This window comes from Bos indicus, chromosome 4 (genome assembly GCF_029378745.1).
Source record: "Bos indicus isolate NIAB-ARS_2022 breed Sahiwal x Tharparkar chromosome 4, NIAB-ARS_B.indTharparkar_mat_pri_1.0, whole genome shotgun sequence".
NCBI classification, from domain to species: Eukaryota; Metazoa; Chordata; class Mammalia; order Artiodactyla; family Bovidae; genus Bos; species Bos indicus.
Window position 1 is genome coordinate 103,599,296 of NC_091763.1, and position 17,132 is coordinate 103,616,427.

At 47.2% G+C, this 17,132-nt stretch overlaps 1 protein-coding gene and 1 long non-coding RNA gene across 2 annotated transcripts in view; one reads left to right on the forward strand and one right to left on the reverse strand.

Annotated features, from left to right (window-relative positions):
- HIPK2 (homeodomain interacting protein kinase 2) overlaps positions 1-9,868 on the reverse strand; it is a 204,574-nt gene extending 194,706 nt beyond the window's left edge. The window contains exon 1 of the mRNA XM_070788235.1: positions 9,478-9,868. Within this exon, the coding sequence (XP_070644336.1) occupies positions 9,478-9,496 (19 nt within the window). The 5' untranslated portion in view covers positions 9,497-9,868. The remainder of the gene's footprint in view (positions 1-9,477) is intronic.
- Positions 9,869-10,230: 362 nt separating this feature from the next.
- On the forward strand, positions 10,231-16,612 carry LOC109558129 (uncharacterized). The gene is made up of 4 exons (XR_011566327.1): positions 10,231-14,322; positions 14,408-14,625; positions 15,850-15,912; positions 16,369-16,612. It is a non-coding gene; the product is annotated as an uncharacterized lncRNA (long non-coding RNA).
- The last annotated feature ends 520 nt before the right edge of the window (positions 16,613-17,132 follow it).

Consider the following 17,132-nt stretch of genomic DNA (forward strand, 5'->3'; position numbering starts at 1 on the left):
GTCTATTCAAATACTATGCAGGGTTACTCATCAGGGTGGAGGACCTCCAAGGGAGGTGGGGAGCAGCACAAGACAGAAGGCCACCCCAACAGGATTCGGGCTGGGGTCACAAGGGCAGGCCTGACAACAGGGATAGGGGTCAAGTTTTGGTCAGGTCAAAGGGAAAGAAAGGATGACTTGAAGCTCTACCTTAGAAAATCAGTATTTTTTAAAATCAATTAATTTTTAAAAATCTAATTCTGCATATGACGCAGCTTGTAGGATCTTAGTTCCTCAACCAGGGATCAGACCCAGGCCCTCAAGCAGCAAAAGTCCAGAGTCCACACCACTGGACTGCCAGGGAATCCCCCCCAATTTTTTTTTTTTTTTTTTTTAAGCCACTTAATGACTGAAAAGTGTGCTGAGGTTCTGTGAAACCTGTCACAATTGTATCAGTTTCTGTGATTTTTGTGTGCATGTGTTTTTGTTAATAAGTAGCTTGTGGTGACAAGCTGAGTAATGGCTCAGGGAAACAGAAGGAATGACTTCCTGACAGAAGGCCCTTTACAGACTGGTGCTGAAGGCACATGGCCTTGCTTTCCTGAGACAGTGGGAAGGAGCCCTCTGGGATGGGCTCAGGCAGGCACCATGGGCGGCAGGGCACCCAGGGGGACTGGAGCCCGGGACCTCCCTCTGGATTTTGGGAGAAGGTTTGTGGTTCTGACAGCCCTGTGGGAACCATCCTGATGGAGCTTCCATGGGCTGTGCAGCCCAGCAAAGCTCACTCAGTGGCCAACATCCTGGAGTTTCTGTGCCCATGGCTGAGGGAGCGCAATGCGGGGGGTGCCTCACTCTGCCCACCTCCAACTCTCAAGACGATGCCTCGGCAGCCTCTTCTCACTGCTCTGGCCTCAGTTTCCTCAAGTGTCTAAGGTGGATACAAGTGTGCAAAGCCTTCCCTGGGGTTATACTGTAACCCAGTGAGATCCTGAAATACTGTGATGCCAGTGTAGACTGTGAGAGAGCCTATAAAAAGAAGAGATTCTTTAGAAAGACAGAATAAAGTCACCCCATGGTATCTGAGGAATGTTGGTTCCAGGAGCCCAATCTCCTTGTATGCGCCAGTCCTTTACATAAAAATATGTAGCATTTGTACATAACGTACATTCATCCGCTTGTGTGCTATAAATCAGATCTAGATTACTTACAACACCTAATACAATGTAAATGTTATGGAGATACTGGCCAGGAGCACAACAAACACAAGCTTTGGTTTTTAAAACTTTCTGCAATTTTTTCCCCCAAATATGTCCAATCCGTGGTTGGTTGACTCCATGGATGTGCAAGCTATGGATATAGAGGGCAGACTGTAAATATCATGGTACTGCTAACACCAGCAAGCTTCCCTGGTCCCAGACCACCGCCATACGAGCTGGGGAGGAACGTGGAAAGGAATGAATATTCACTGAAGCCTCGGGTCAGGCATGCTGCTTGGTGCTCTTCCGCACACTCCTGTGTAACGCCAACAGCAGCCCAGGTCCAACACCACTGTGCACACACCTTCCCCTGCACCACATGGCTCACCCTCTGGCTGCCTCACTCCGTTATACCCAGGCCAGGAAAAATTACCTTGTTCAAGAATCATTTCGATTATATTAGTCCCCTTCTCTGCACCATAAAATGCCTCTCAAATTAGCACTCGTTTTAAAAAGCCTTTGGACAACTGATCCCAAACACTTACCAATCTCGTCTGCTGGTCTATTTTGCGCTTACACTCTAGCCAAGCAAAAATGACTTTGCAAATGAATTCCATTAGGCCCTCTGCTTGTTCACCTGGTTACGCCAGCACAAGCGATCTGACGGCTTCCGCTGTCACTCCGGGTAGGACAACCTCACTTATCTGACATCTTTGGAAATAAGGTCGAGCCACAGAACTGATCTATATGAATTAATTTCCTCTCTTCCAGGAACTTAACTCTTTAAGAGGCCTTAAATCCTTTTGGGGGAATAAGTCATGGAACAATTAAATCAAAGAGTTTCTTTATTTATAACCATTTTCTAATGGAAACATTTCTGTAACACATTACAGACATTCCCAGTCTCACTTAACAGAACATAAGGACCATCGATTAACCTCTTCCTGACGGTGCAGGTCATACTCACTAATGAGTAACGGTGATCACAGGTGTGCTGGAGCTGAAAATGTACCTGCTTCAGCGGTGTATGCTCCTACCAGCCCCACCCACCATTACAAATTTCCTTGAAATTCACTTTCCTGCAGAAACTCCTTCTATCAGCCTGGGTTCTAGTGTGTAGCGGACACAGAACTCTGGAGGGTGTAACTTGCTGCCTTTCTACAATTTCTGCAAAATTAACTTAACACGCTGCTTTTTTTTTTTGGTCAGAGCTCTATTAATTCTTCATTAGAGAAAAAAAATCAAAATTCCACAACTACCAACAAACCAGAGTTTTCCCAATTGCTTTACCATGTGACTTTTGAAAGGACTCCAGACACGCGTATCATTAAAATCTGTTTCCTTGATGCTATGAAACTAGAAGTTCTCAATAGAACTGGCATGATGGATCACTGTTATTATATAAGTCCTTGGAAAATCAGCCCTTTATATTTAACTCCATAGGTTGAATCAAAGGGTAATATTGCTATAGAGGAAAATGGTACAAATATAGGGGGAAACAAAACTTACTGCAACATCAGGATGCAGTCTGTAACTATGCAAACCCAAAGTGCCATAACCCAATGTTAGGGCAGGTTCCAAAATGATCTTTCACTGAGGACAGACAGCACAGCCTGGGGAGAAAATCCCCTGTCCACTCACATATTAAACCGCATTCTTTCTGTGACAATGAAGGTTTTATGAAGTTTACAGCATTAGCACATGCAAGAGTCAATCAATCTTAATTCTGCTTAAACACAGTGGCATTTAATTAATCAGAACCTACTAGAGCAAAAGAAGTTAGGCAAGAATTGCTAAAACAGACCACTTTCAAAAACACTACAAATCTCTTCAACGCTGTGTTTAGAAATAAGCTGCTGGAAAACCACACAATTATTTTGCAGTTTTAAGAGTCTGCTGCTTTTTAAAAAATTGGCAACTATTTCAGCAGCTTACTTTCTAATGGTAAAGTCACCCATCAGAAAATTGCCAATTGAATGACGTTGCCCATCTCATCTTTTGTCTTTTGCACTGGCCCTAGACCAAAGATGGAGGGATACGGGCTACAAGTCTGACTTGTAGCCAGTGTCATGAACACCTCACTGACTCGTTGTAGAGAACCTGGAAAAACAGGTATGGCTCTGGCTGACTCAGAACCTCTAAAGAATCTGACAAGTGTCCTTTCTAAACCTGAATGAACCAATATTGCATCAAATTGTCAAGATTTTTCTGAGCCCTCTCTCCTCTTCTTTCGAGAGTAGTTCAACTTTATGTTTGTTTTTTTTTTTAATGACTTATGTCAGCTGCATTCTGTATGTAGGATCTGTTAAGTAAGGTTCTAGAGAGCTACAAACAGAAGGGTGAGATTCAAAGGATCAAACAGAAGATGGCCTTGTTAGGGTGAGGGATGGTTAGACATAAGTACATACAAGAAAAATAAAGATCAGAACCGAGGAGAGAGCAAGCTAACCAGGGCAGGGCTTGTGTGACGTAAGTTATTACTTAGATATATTAAAAGGAAGTGTCAACTCAACAAGCATTTATGAAGCACCTACTAGGTTTAGGAACTGCATGGCTACTACTGGGGACACAATGATGACTCAGACCTGATTCTTGCCCTCCAGGGGCTCTCCATGAGGCAAGAACCCTGCAGTAAGGGGACCATTATTACAGAACTGTGTCCAGCTTTGATCACCACCATTTTTTCTGGTTTTGTGGAGAAATGAGAGCTCTCAGAGGAAGAGGACCCAAAACAGGCTCTGTGAGGAAAAAGCAACAGTGACTCGGTTACTGCCTTCAAGTACATGAAAGGCTTCAGAAAAAGACACTGAGTCAAAGAGAACAGGTTTGAGTGACAACAGACGAGATCTCAGGCCAACCCAAGAGTTTCTTGACCATCAGATTAACAGAATGCTGGAACTGGTCACTGAGGGAGTTCCTAGGGTGGTCTTTTCCTGGAAAAAAATTTTGTGGGTGAACAGACGATTCCAAGTTACGACTATTCACCTTCCTGAATGCAATAGGGTAAACTCATTTCTCCCGAGGTCCTCTCCTGTCCTGAGCTCCATGCTCTCGCGAGGAGGAGTTGGTCTTCTTCCACAACTTCCTTCCCTGAGGGATCTACAGAGTGACCACCCAATCTATATCCCCACCAATAAGTATCACAAAGCTACCTGGAATTAAGGATCTCAGCCAGGCAGCAAAGTCAGGAATTCATTCTCCGACAGCCACGTAAGATGAATAGGTCCGCTGGTGATAGAGCTGGGGACGCCAAATGCCAAAAACAGAAAGTCTCCAAGCGGCATGTGCAAATCAGAAACGTGGTGCATTTACAAAGGTATAAAATGTAAGTAATGAAAGAGGAAGACGGAATCTTCTGCAAATTAGAGATGGTAATTTCCAAGGAAATTTCTAAGGAGATTTGTAATAGGTATTTTCTGCATTCATAAATACTTTTTTGATCCCAAAGAAAATCTTTCTAGAGAAAATAAAGAAATGGTGGTCTTCCCTGTATACCTCAAGAAACATGAGCATGTAAGACGTAAGAACTGGTTAAAGTTCTGAAAGGCACACACGTAAAGGCATTCTATCTTGAGTTCAGCTCTTGCTTAGTTTTGATTTTCACTTCCCATCACCCCTGAACTCAAGGACAGGGACCCCACACAAACGTCTGTGGAATGGATGTTCTAAAGAAGCGCCCTGTCTATAAAGTGGGGGTGAAGGTATCCACTCTGTGGGTCTGTGAGGAGGACAAGTGGGTCACTGTAGGGAGAGGATGTGCCACAAACTAAGCTACAATTATTACCATGAACTTCAGGCATCTTGGCTTCTTTTAGAGGAAAAATAAAGACCTTCCTATATTCCAGGTTTTCCATTTTCTTTCTCTGCCTCCAGTCCTCACCCCTCCCAACGCAGTACTGCCACACGAAATGGAACTATTATGATTTGGGGCCTTTCAAGTTCATGCTTCATCGGATGTTATATAACATCTGCTGGCATTATTCTGAAACTCGCCTTTGACAGCAACCTGAAGAGCTTGAATTGTCATCGTGAGACCACCAGAAAGCACTGGCAAATGACATGTTCGGAGAACAATAAAAAATGTTCACGTATCATACCCTTTCGAACGTCGCTACTTTGTTCCACTCAAAGGTGGTTCCTTCAAGCTCGGTCTCTACACAAGGGAGAAAGAAATAAAGAAACAAAAAATAAAATATGAAGAACATGAGCAGCTGCAACTCGCAGAATGCACCACAATTTTTTTTGTAGGAAAATCACGTTAGATGCATGGATCTAGTCCTTGCCTTGTGATCGAGTGGGTGTCTCCCCTCTGAGGAGGCCGTTCGTAAGTAAGCCACCTTGGGGCGCTCCCTTTCCTGGCTGGCTGTCTGGGTTACCAATGGATCCTGATAAAGGGCAAAGATTATCTTTCACACCTTGGGATATTTTCCCAGAGGCACAGCTGCAGCCCCTGAAACTCAGTTCGAACGGTTTGTTGCTTCATTTTTAGAGTTGCAGAGAATGTGCCATGGGAGAAGAGAAATCCTCTACCTGAAACCAGCAGAAGCTCAATGGGAATAAAGACTCTGGAAAGGTCACAGAGAGGGTCAAAAGAGGCTCTTTCTTCCCTGGCCATAGGGGGCTTATTGTTGCTGGTGCCCAAACTGGAAAAGGAATGGCAGGAGATTAATAATTGAAATGTTGCTATTATTGGTTTTCTAAACTATTTGTGGCTTATTCTTTCCCTGGAGTCATCATGCCTGTAAGCAGCTCAAAAGATAGAGGGATTTAACATGTACTGAGAAAATGCCTACTATAGCCTGATGCTTTACATATACTTGTTTCTAATGGAGCCCTGGAACAATCGAATAAGGCTTTGAAAAGAAGAAAAAAAAAAAAAAGCTCAGAGAAGTTAAGTAACAGGCCCAAAGCCATACAGCTAGAGTCAAAGCCCAGGTTTCTGGTTCGAGTATTGTACCACACTGTCCGGGATCAGGGATTAAAATTAATTAATGAGCCTTGATTCACTTTTCAAATGTGGTAAGAAGGAAAACAATATTTATACTTACTCATTTTTAAAAATATAAAACATAAACACAGGAAAAGATATTTCTGAACATGTGTCATCAAATTCTTTTAATGGAAGATGATTCAGAATCCATTTCTTGGTAGGTGTCTTCAGGCCCATCTGATGACAGACTTTGATGCTACAGTTTGGGGAAGTCTGACTGTCTGAGCCAACACTAGTGGACAAGGCACAGCCAGGGAGAGAGAATACAATTTAGGGTCCTCTAATTTACACCTGTGGCACTGGAAAAAGCCTTGCTAAGCAAGTTGATGGAGTAAACATAACTGCAAGGAGAATGTTTAACCTTCTAAAGAAAAGAAATCTTTTTAAAGAAGTTTAACTTGATCAGTACCAAGCCATTGAAAACTACTATGCTATTTAGAAACCTATCCTTAAAAGCAGGCTGTGGAAGGCTGATCACACTTTCCTACCCGTTGACTTGTATTATCAAACATACCCCGTTTCAAACTGATCACTTCTCTCTAAATACCTGGCAGTTCAGAATGCTCCACTAATACACTCAGGCCTTTACATCAAATCCTAGCCTGAGGCAATTGCACCCTATTTAAATAAATGAATATACCCCTGAATTCTGGCTTAAATGCCTCACCTGTCATTATCCTTCTCCTGAGAAGAATCCAGGGTTCAAATCTTTTAGTAGGGTGAAAACTATCAGAAATCGCTCTTGGAGAATTCCACAGGAAAAGCCCTGCTCCTCTGGGATACACACAAGGAGTCCATGTGCTCTGACCGGGATGTGGTAAAAATCAGGTTCGCTAAATCCAGGGGGCGTTGCCAAAGGAGGGAAAAAGGAGGTCACTGGAGTCTTAGAAGCACTCATCGCAGGAAGTAAATGTGGGTTCCGCAGTGCAATGCCTGATTAGAGGGGTCACCTGTCTGCTTTAGAGCATGACCAACAGTTGCTTTCAAAAAAGACCCAGGCCTGAGCTTGGGCGGTGATGCTGGACTGGTTCAAAAGGGGTGAGGAAGAAGAGAAGAACTACAAAGATTCGAAGAAACTCTCGCAGAATCAAAGGGCACAATGCACAGGAATGATCAATAGAGCACGCACACAAGACTGAGGGGCCCAGGGGTGGCAGAAGTGACCGCGTAGGTCAGCTGGGACATAGAAGGCAGGCTTGCAAATAAAAAAAGTGAGCTCGAGACCTTTGAGATCTGAGATTATGCTTAAACCACAACGTCTTACACACCCACAGGTCTTTATCTGGTGTCGTGCCAAAGAGCACGGTAGGAAGAACCTGAGTGCCAAGTCTTAGCTGCAGGGGGATGGCCTACATTCCGTATGGATTTAGAATGAAAGGAACAGGAGGGGAACACCACGGTTCCCAGGACGGCTTTCTACCAAGTTGACAAAATACATCCCAACCCACATACCCGGCCCCTTGAGAAAGGGAAAGCAGCCTGTTTTACTATAGTTCTGAATTCAATGCCAAGTTCCTTCTCCAATGCTCACCCGGAGTGTCCAGCAGAGGGAGTCTCAAAGAGGTACTTAATAAAGAGAAAATTGTTTCATTTTAACACTCCATAGACAGTGGGAGCATTGACTGTAGCCCCCTCCCAGAGACTCAGAGGAACAATGAATGCCCGACTGGGTCCTCCTAGTATGTTCACAGAGCCACCGGGCTCGCTCCATTCTGCGTGGTGGAGTGATCAGAAATTTTGTTTTGTTTTGTTGAATGGTTAAATGGACCTTGTGTTCTTCAGAATCAAAGAGGAAAGCCCCTGGAATAACATCTCTCTGTTGCCTTCTAAACAGGCCCCTTTGTTTCTAAGAGAGTCTGAAAAAAAATATTTACAGTCCATAGGTTATTTACAGCCTCGTTACCCAGGGCCTGACTGGTAACTTTATTCCATCCAGAAACCTAATTCATTTGGAGCTCTGGAACTAATAACAGATTTTCTTTTCAGATAAGTTTTTTTTTTTTTTTTAATCTGCCTTTATAACAGAGATAAAACTATTAATGCGTTCCCTGTCTCACTGGCCATGACTGTTCTCCGGATTTATAGAGGATTAAAACCTCGCCCCTCCTCTCCATTCCGCACAAACCCTTGCCTCCTCTCATTTGGTATTTCATCCACAGGATATCTGAACAAAACCGAAAGAAAGCCAGATGGACTGACGCTCAAAGTATGTAAAGGCTGCTACTTCAATGATTTCATGAGAAAGACATTTTCACGAGGAAAATGACTGAAAAAAAAAATCAGACACCCTTTGGTTCAAAATCCCTCCTACTACAAGCACACACACACACACACACACAAAACACACATCGAAGTGTAAAAACTTAGTTGATTCCGGTTTGATTTCTGGCTGGAAACTGACAGAACTGACTGAAGAAAAACGAAAGAGAGAGGGACTGCAGGGGAAACGGAGTATTTGTGCCTTCCGTTCTTGTCTTTCTTCCTAAAGACAGACGAGAAAAAGGACCCAACGCCAGGTGAAGGTGCACCGCGCAGGTTTACCCAGATCGGCGGAGACCAGCGTCTTGGCCGCCTCCCCGACTGGCAAACCTAAACTACATTTTCCCTTACATACGCTAATGCGGGGAGATTTTCGCCTATTTCATTGTTCTGCCTGGCTCTGAAATGGACTTTTCCTCTCTGCCCCCCTCGCATCACCTAGCCCCGCACATTCCGATCCGACAGCCCCCCAAAATCTGAGGCTCGCGAAGAATAAAGGAGTGTGTGTGTGTGTGTGTGTGTGTGTGTGTGTGTGTGTGTGTTGGGGGTGGGGGGGAGTGGAGGGAAACGGGAAGGGAGCTGGGAGGACGGAGAGTGGAAACAGATCACCCTAAAGGTAATTTTCTTTGGGGGGGGGGGTGCTGGAGATGGAAAGCTACACCGCATCACCTTTATTTCTTACAAATAAATAAAAAGCACCGTCACGGGTCTGTCTTTTTCCCGGCGCCCCCTCCCACCCAATTTCTTTTCTTCGGCCAGTAGCCCACCCTCGCACACCCCCCACCCCACCCCCCGCCTCTTTCTCCACCCTGGAAATAAGATGTTTGATTCCGGATCCCGGCCGATCGCCGGGCGACCGAGGGGGTGGCGGGGAGGGGGGCGGGCGACCGGTTCGAGCCCCGGGGGTGGGGCGCGGGGACCGGGCGCCGGGGGGCTGCGGGCCGGGGGTGGGGGGGTGCTGCCCGGCGCGGGGCCGCGGGCAGAACAAAGCTCCGGGGGCCGGGCGGCCGGGCGGGCGGGGGTCGGCGGAGTCGGCGGGCCGGCGCCGCTTACCTTCGTACACGGGGGCCATCGGGGCCGGGGTGTCCGCGATTCATGGCAACGGAGAAGGGATCGCGGCGCGCGAGCTCGGCCCCCCCAGCCTCAGTCGGAATCTGCCATCTTGAGCCTGTGTCTCCGCTCTCGGCGCAGCCGGGGCCGCCAGCGCCCGCATCACCGCCTCACTTGGCCGGCGCCGGGGGAGGGGGCCGGGCGCCGCCGCCGCCGCCGCCGCCGCGGCCCGGGCCCTGCGCGGGGCTCCCGGGGGCTCCGGGGGGCGGCCGGGCGGGCGCAGCGGCCGAGGCCGAGGGCCGAGCGGCCGCGGCCCCCGAGCGGGTCCGCGGTGGGGCGGGAGCCGGGGCGGGCAGCGCGCGGCCAGTCCCCGGCCGGGGCTCAGCTCAGCATGGCTGTGTGTGTTGGGGAGGGGGGCGCTCCGGCAAAAGTTGCAAGGGAGGCGGGGGAGGGGCGGGAGGAGCCGGGGGAGGGGCGGGGGGCGGGGGGAGGGGGCGGGAGCGGCGGCCGAGCGCGAGCGACGAGCGAGCCCGGAGCGAGGAGTCCGCGCGCAATCGAGCGCCGATGGCACGGATGCGAGGCGGGGAAGGCCGAGCGCAGGGCAGGAGCGGCCGGGCCGGTGCAGGGAGAGGGGTGGGTGGGGGGCGGATCCCGGGAAGCCGGGGAGGTTAGGCGGCTCCGCCGGGCGGCGGTGCATGCGCTTCGGTTCTGATTGGCAAGGGAGCCGGTCCGCGGGGGTGGCAGCCAGAACTTTGTGTGCGCGCGAGCTGGGCGGGAGGGGAACCGACTGGAAGGGGATCCTTGGCCGCCGGCGGCTCGCCCTTTCTCGCACCTGGTTGGCGCTCCCCGAGATGGGTTTGGAATGAATGAATGAATGGAGGAGTGGGCGCACGCGGTCCTCCCCGGACTCTCGAGTAAGTGGAGGAGCTTTGGAAATCCAAATGAGGTCAGAGATGCGGGAGCCATTCGGCGCACGCTTATGAAATGCAGCCTTCGGGTGTTCGCTGTATTCCTGCGGGAATCTGGTTTCCGCCCCCATCCTCAGGTCTACGAGGTCTGGAGGGTTAAACCCCTAATCCCTATCACCTAGACGAGTGGTTGCCACCGATTGTTTCCCAGGCCTCTGCCTTCCTCAACACTCATGCCTCACAGAGCTTCAGACGCGCTCCAGACTCCCCAGCCCTGAGGCTTGCCAGTCCACTCCTGCAGCTAGTCTTCGGTTCTTTAATGGGATGCCTGCCATCGCCCCCAACTTAAGAAGACTTGATCTTCCTCTTAGACAGTGTTTTTAAAACTGTGGGTCGTGACGCAGTAATTGATCATAACAGACATTCATTGGACAGCAACCAACTTTTTAAAATAATGAAATGTACTAGAATAGTACACTGCCCTTAGAGTAATTATTTGTTTCATAAACCCTTTGTTTCAGTTATATATACTGGACAACTGTACTGGACCAGGATACAAGTTGTATTTCCTGCTGTGGGTCATGGGTCAAAAAAAAAGTTTAAAGTCTGTATTTGGGGGATGTAAAATAATGAACAAACCATTATTTTCCTACCACCTCTTACTTATCCTTCCCCATCTCCATGCCTTGTGACAAACCCCCTCCAAAAAAACCCCCAAAGACAAGCCCTTTTATACACTCGCCTTGTTTTTTTAGTAGTACATCATTCCCCCTTTGCCACGGATGACCTTTGATTCTGCTGTCTTCCTTGCCCCTATATTCAGTGCTACACTTTGCACTGCTTCTCTGAGCCTAATGTCATTCTGATTTGCAGAATCCTTGACTACCTTTGCTGAAGGGGCTCTCAGAAATAATCTGGGCCAGCCATGCCCTTCTAGAACTGAAAGAATGAGGCCCGGGGAAATGAAGTATATTATCCAGTGTTACACAGTGTTAAATCTTGGGGTTCCGTATGGAGATTCCTTTAAAAACTAAAAGATAGAACTACCATATGATCCAGCAATCCCACTCATGGGTGTATATCTGGAGAAAACCATAATTGGAAAAAATACATGCACCACAGTGTTCACTGCAGCACTATTCATAATAGCCAAGACACAGAATCAAACTAAATGTCCGTCAACAGAAGAATGGATAAAAATGTGGCACATATATACAATGGAATATTACTTAGCCATAAAAAAGAATGAAATAATGCCAGTTGCAGCAACGTGGATGGATCTAGACATTATCATACAGACTGAAGTAAGTCAGAGAGAAGGACAAATATCACATGATGTCACTCATGTGGAATCTAATTTTTTAAATGATATGGATGAACTTATTGACAAAAAAAGAAACAGACTTACAGATATTGAAAACAAACTTACGGACATATGCACACAACTATAAATAAGATAATCAACAAGGACCTACTGTATAACACAGGAAACTCTACTTAATATTCTGTGATAACCTATATGAGAAAAGAATCTGAAAAAGAATGAATATATATATATATAAAACTGAAATTATTTTGCTGTACACCTGAAACTAACACATTGTAAATCAACTATACTCCAATAAAATTAAAATTTAAAAAAAGGGAGAAAGTAAAATCAATCAATCAACCTTGGGGTCTTGTGTTTTTTGCTTCACACCATCATTCATCCCTTCCTTCTATCCCCTTGTCGTCTACAGGTCACAGCCCAGTTTACCCTAAGCACTTCCACCTTCCAAACACACAGCTCTGTCCATGCCATGCTCCTGCTAACATCCTTCAAAGAGTCAGCCTCTGCGCTCAGGGCTGATTTCCTTGCTTCTTGGCTCTTAATCAAGGCAGGCAGGCTCTGACTTACCTTTTTAAGCACTTGAGTTGAGTTCAGCAAGTCACTGCCTCTCCAGCCGGACTGGTTTCCTCATGGTCCTCTGCCAGCCTTGCCCATCTGTGCCTTTGTCCAAGCTGCTGCTTCCCCGCCAAGGATGGCTTCTCCATCTTCTGTCTTTAATCAGACTCTACCTGTGCCTGACTCATTTCCTCCACAAAACAGCCTGAGGGAGCATAAGTTTAAGACAGGCCTGGGTTCCAGTCCCAGCTCTTCCACTTGGTAGCTGTGTGAATTTGATCAAATAGTTTATCCTCTCGGAGCTTCAGTTTCCACATCTTGATTATAACATGACTAGTAATTGATCCTCCATGCTAGCTGTAAGTCTCTATCATGACCTTTACCATACAGGTTTTATCTCTCATCCCTTTCCAGTATTACCTAATAGAACTTCCTTCAGGAATGGAAATGTAACCCTTGGTGGCTGCAGAGTGCATGAAATGTGGCTGGTGTGACTGAAGAACTGAATTTTTCATTTTAGTTAATAGCCAACATATGGCTGGTGGCTACCATACTGGATAATGCACATAAACTGTAAGCGCAATGGGGGCAGAGACCATCTTGACTGACGTTCTATCCCCAGCAATGAGCACATTGCCCGACACATGGCAGGTACTGCACAAATATTTGTTCGATGAATAATTAGCTGTCATTTGCTCCCTTATGCCAAGCACAACACCAAGAATTTGGTGTAACTTATTTTGTACAGTCCTCCCCACGGCCCCTGGGGTGGGATTAGATTAGAGATAAAATGTGTACAAAGGGCTAACAGATAGTAGAGTTCCATAAAAGGTGGTTATTTTTATCATGCAAACCTCCCTGTGACCAATCCGGCTGATGTTTATCTCTTCTTCTTCTAGGAAGCACAGTTCCTGCCTGTTATCCACACTCTGTTGTGCTCTGCACACTCCAGTCTAGATGGCTGATGCTTCTTTTCTGTATCAGCACCCTGTCCCCACCACTGGGCTGGCAGCATCCTGGGGCAAGGTCCGTGACACACTTGTCTGCATGTCCCTCGGCTCAGAGCTTGCACGGATCCACGTTTAGCAGTTGCTTCTAACTTCATCATAGCTGCTGTCTAGCCGTGAGTGACTCTAAGCAGTCTCACTCTCTGGAGTGCCTCCTCTGTCCCCCCAAAATTCATATGTTAAAACCCTAACACCCGAGTGCCTCAGATGGGGACTATATTTGGAGATGGGGGCTCTTTAAAGAGGTAACTGAGTTAAAGGAAGGTCATTTGGGTGGACCCTAATCCAGTACAACTGGGGTCCTTCTAAAAAGGGAATTGGGACAGAAACATAAAGAGGAAAGATCACATGAAGACACAGAAAAGGAGGCCCTCTGCAAGCCAAGGAGAGGGGTCTAAGAAGAAACCAACCCTGTCAACACTTTGATCTCAGAGTTTCCAGAACTGTGAGAAAATTAATATTCATTGTTAAAGCTGCCTGCAGTGTAGCAGTCCAAGCAAACTAATATACACCCCCTAGGAGGTGAATTCGGAGAAGGCAATGGCAACCCACTCCAGTACTCTTGCCTGGAAAATCCCATGGATGGAGGAGCCTGGTGGGCTGCAGTCCATGGGGTCGCTGAGAGTTGGACACAACTGAGCGACTTCACTTTCTCTTTTCACTTTCATGCATTGGATAAGGAAATGGCAAGCCACTCCAGTGTTCTTGCCTAAAGAATCCCAGGGATGGGAGAGCCTGGTCTGTGGGGTCGTCTATGGGGTCACACAGAGTCAGACATGACTGAAGTGACTTAGCAGGAGGTGAATTAAAGTGAAGAAAGATCACTCGTGTCCAGTAGAAACATCTTGAGGGCAGCTTCCTTCCCACAGGAAGGAGGAAATGAGCGTGGAACTGGAGTCCCATAAAAGGAGAAGATGATGGAGCCCAATAGACAAGGCCCCCTCCCACCCCCACCTGCTCTTCAGTCACTGTGACCACAGCTGAACCATGTGATACACAACTTCAGCAGAAGACGGTCAGCTGAGCCAGCATGCTTGGCATCGCATAGGTGGGGAGATGTTCTTTGAATGGACTTAGGTATGTTTTCATGAACTGGCAGGTTGAGTCCACTTACCTGTTTCTCTTCTCTCCAGTGATTGCAATCAGGTGAGTGGGATATAAACCACACAGTGAAATGCCACGGAGGGGCAGCATGAGAGCTGGAAGGGAGAGAGTCTGAGACAGAGGCCCACAGGGCACCAGTGTTTGAAAGACGGAAGACAGAAAAGAGCAGGAGAGAGCAGGGAAGAAGCAGGACGACTTCGATGCACAGCCCCTCGACATCCCAGGGAAGAAACCACTGCAAAGGGAGGTGAGGTCAGCCATGCTAATCGGAGGTCACACGAGACGCAGGTGGGGGGGCGTCCAAAGGACTGGGCAACAAGAGTGACATTAGTGCCTTTCGTGAGACTAATTATGGAGCAAATGTAGGGTTCTTAATTCAGCTGAAAAGAATGTGCAGGGTTTGATAGATGGAGACGGGAGGAGGGGAGAAGGGTCAGGGAGATACTAGGAGAGGGCAACAGATAGCATTCCAGACCCAGAGCAAGACCTAAGTCCTGGGGTGAGACCTGAGATAGGGCCAGGAGCTAGCATGATTGGTTTAGAGAGAGTAGGCATTGGATTTTGCTTATTTAATAAACACATGAGCTCCTAGACAGTGTTCCATTGTTAGTTGCTCAGTCCTGTCAGATTCTTTGTGACCCCATGGACTGTAGCCCTCCAGGCTCCTCCATCCATGGGATTTCCCAGGCAAGCATACTGGAGTGGATAACCATTCCCTTCTCCAGGGGATCTTCCTAACCCAGGGATTGAACCCAGGTCTCCTGCATTGCAGGCAAATTCTTTACCATTCGAGCCACCTTGGGTGAACTCCGGGAGTTGCTGATGGACAGGGAGGCCTGGCATGCTGCAATTCATGGGGTCGCAAAGAGTCAGACACGACTGAGCGAATGAACTGAACTGAACTGAACTGAAGAAGTTAACTAATATTAGCTCATTTAACAAATCCAATATTTTACACTACAGAGAACTCTGGTTTGCCGAAAGACTACTTGAGAAACATAAGCAAAAGCAAGAGAACTGGAAAGGATATAGTAGTCCTCTACAGCAGTTCTCTCTTCTTCATTTGCCTTTCTACAAAACGGCACGATCTTTCTCAGGGGTTAGCAGTGGCACCCACTCCAGTACTCTTGCCTGGAAAATCCCATGGACGGAGGAGCCTGGGAGGCTGAAGTCCATGGGGTCACTAAGAGTCAGACACGACTGAACGACTTCACTTTCACTGTTCACTTTCATGCATTGGAGAAAGAAATGGCAACCCACTCCAGTGTTCTTGCCTGGAGAATCCCAGGGATGGGGAAGCCTGGTGGGCTGCCGTCTATGGGGTCACACAGAGTCGGACACGACTGAAACGACTTAGCAGCAGCAGCAGCAACAGCAGCAGAGTAAACATGGGGGAGCTTGGACCTCGTTTCAAGTTCATTTTGCTCACCGAACTGGTGATGAAAGGTCTTTTCTTTGTTTGTGCCTGTAGTTGTGAAAATGCACAGCATCACACTGTTCTCGAGGCCACAAGATGGAGACATTTCTCTTTGAGGTGTGTATTCAGGTGTGCGTGTCTTGTCCTTCCTCTCAGGGTGTTCGCCGTCCGATGCTTGTGCCGGCTGTCCCTCACTCAGTCTTGCTGTGTGGTACCCCCGTTTTCCTTCCTGGTCCTTATTTCTGGGTGGGAGCCTGTGGCTTTGTCTTTGAGGATGTGGCCTGTGCGTGGGAGGGAGGTGATTCACTTTTTTCTTTTCAGATCACGCCTCTTTTTGGGCCTCTTGTTCTTCGTGTGTTTCCCTCTGCCCCTTTGACGGTGTATCTGTCTCATCTTCTTTTTCTCTGTGTCTTTCTCCCTCTTCTACACATGATTTCTTCTCTCCTTTCCTCTTTTTTATGATTATGTCTCTTAACAAGTCCCAATACAAGCCTATATTTGCCTTAGTTATTCTTAAGACATTACTGGGCTTCCCTGGTGACTCAGTGGTAAAGAATCTACCTGCCAATGCAGGAGACCATGCATCTGATCCCTGATCTGGGGAGATCCCAATGCCAAGGAGCAACTAGGTCCCTGTGCCACGACTACTGAATCTCTGCTCTAGAGCCGGGGAGTCACAACTGCTGATCCCACATGCTTCGACTACTGAAGCCAGGGCCCTAGAGCCTGTGCTGCACAACAAGAGAGGGCACTGCAGTGAGAAACGTGAGCACCGAAACTAGAGAAGAGTCCCAGGCAGCAATGAAGACCCAGCACAGCCAAAAATAAAATAAATAAATAATTTTTTTAAAAAAGAAATTACTTCATATTTCTGCTTTAAACCTTTGATTGTCTCAAATGAGACATTTTGCACAGAACTGATGTTTCATAACTACAGGACACTCCTGAAACAAAACCTTCAGAGGCAAGGTATTATACCACAGAGGATGTGAAAGGCTGGACACTGCACTCACACCGGGAAAAACAGGAGCTGTGGCTTTAAGGGCAAAGGGTAGAGCGAGGCTTCGCAGGGTGAAGGGAATCTGATTGTGGAAATGGCAGCCTTGGAGGAATTACAAGATCAGGGAATAGGGAAACATCATTCATTTTCCACTTCTGCTCCTAGAAGAAAAATGATCAGACACCTGAACAGGGATTCAGGAAAGGCAGAGAGAGGGAACAACATTCAGCAGAAAATAGAAGAAAACAAACAAAAAACACCCCAAACCATAATCAGCCTATGAATGTAAAATAAAAGAAGGTGTGATGTAGACACACAGAAGACAGGGTGTTTGTGT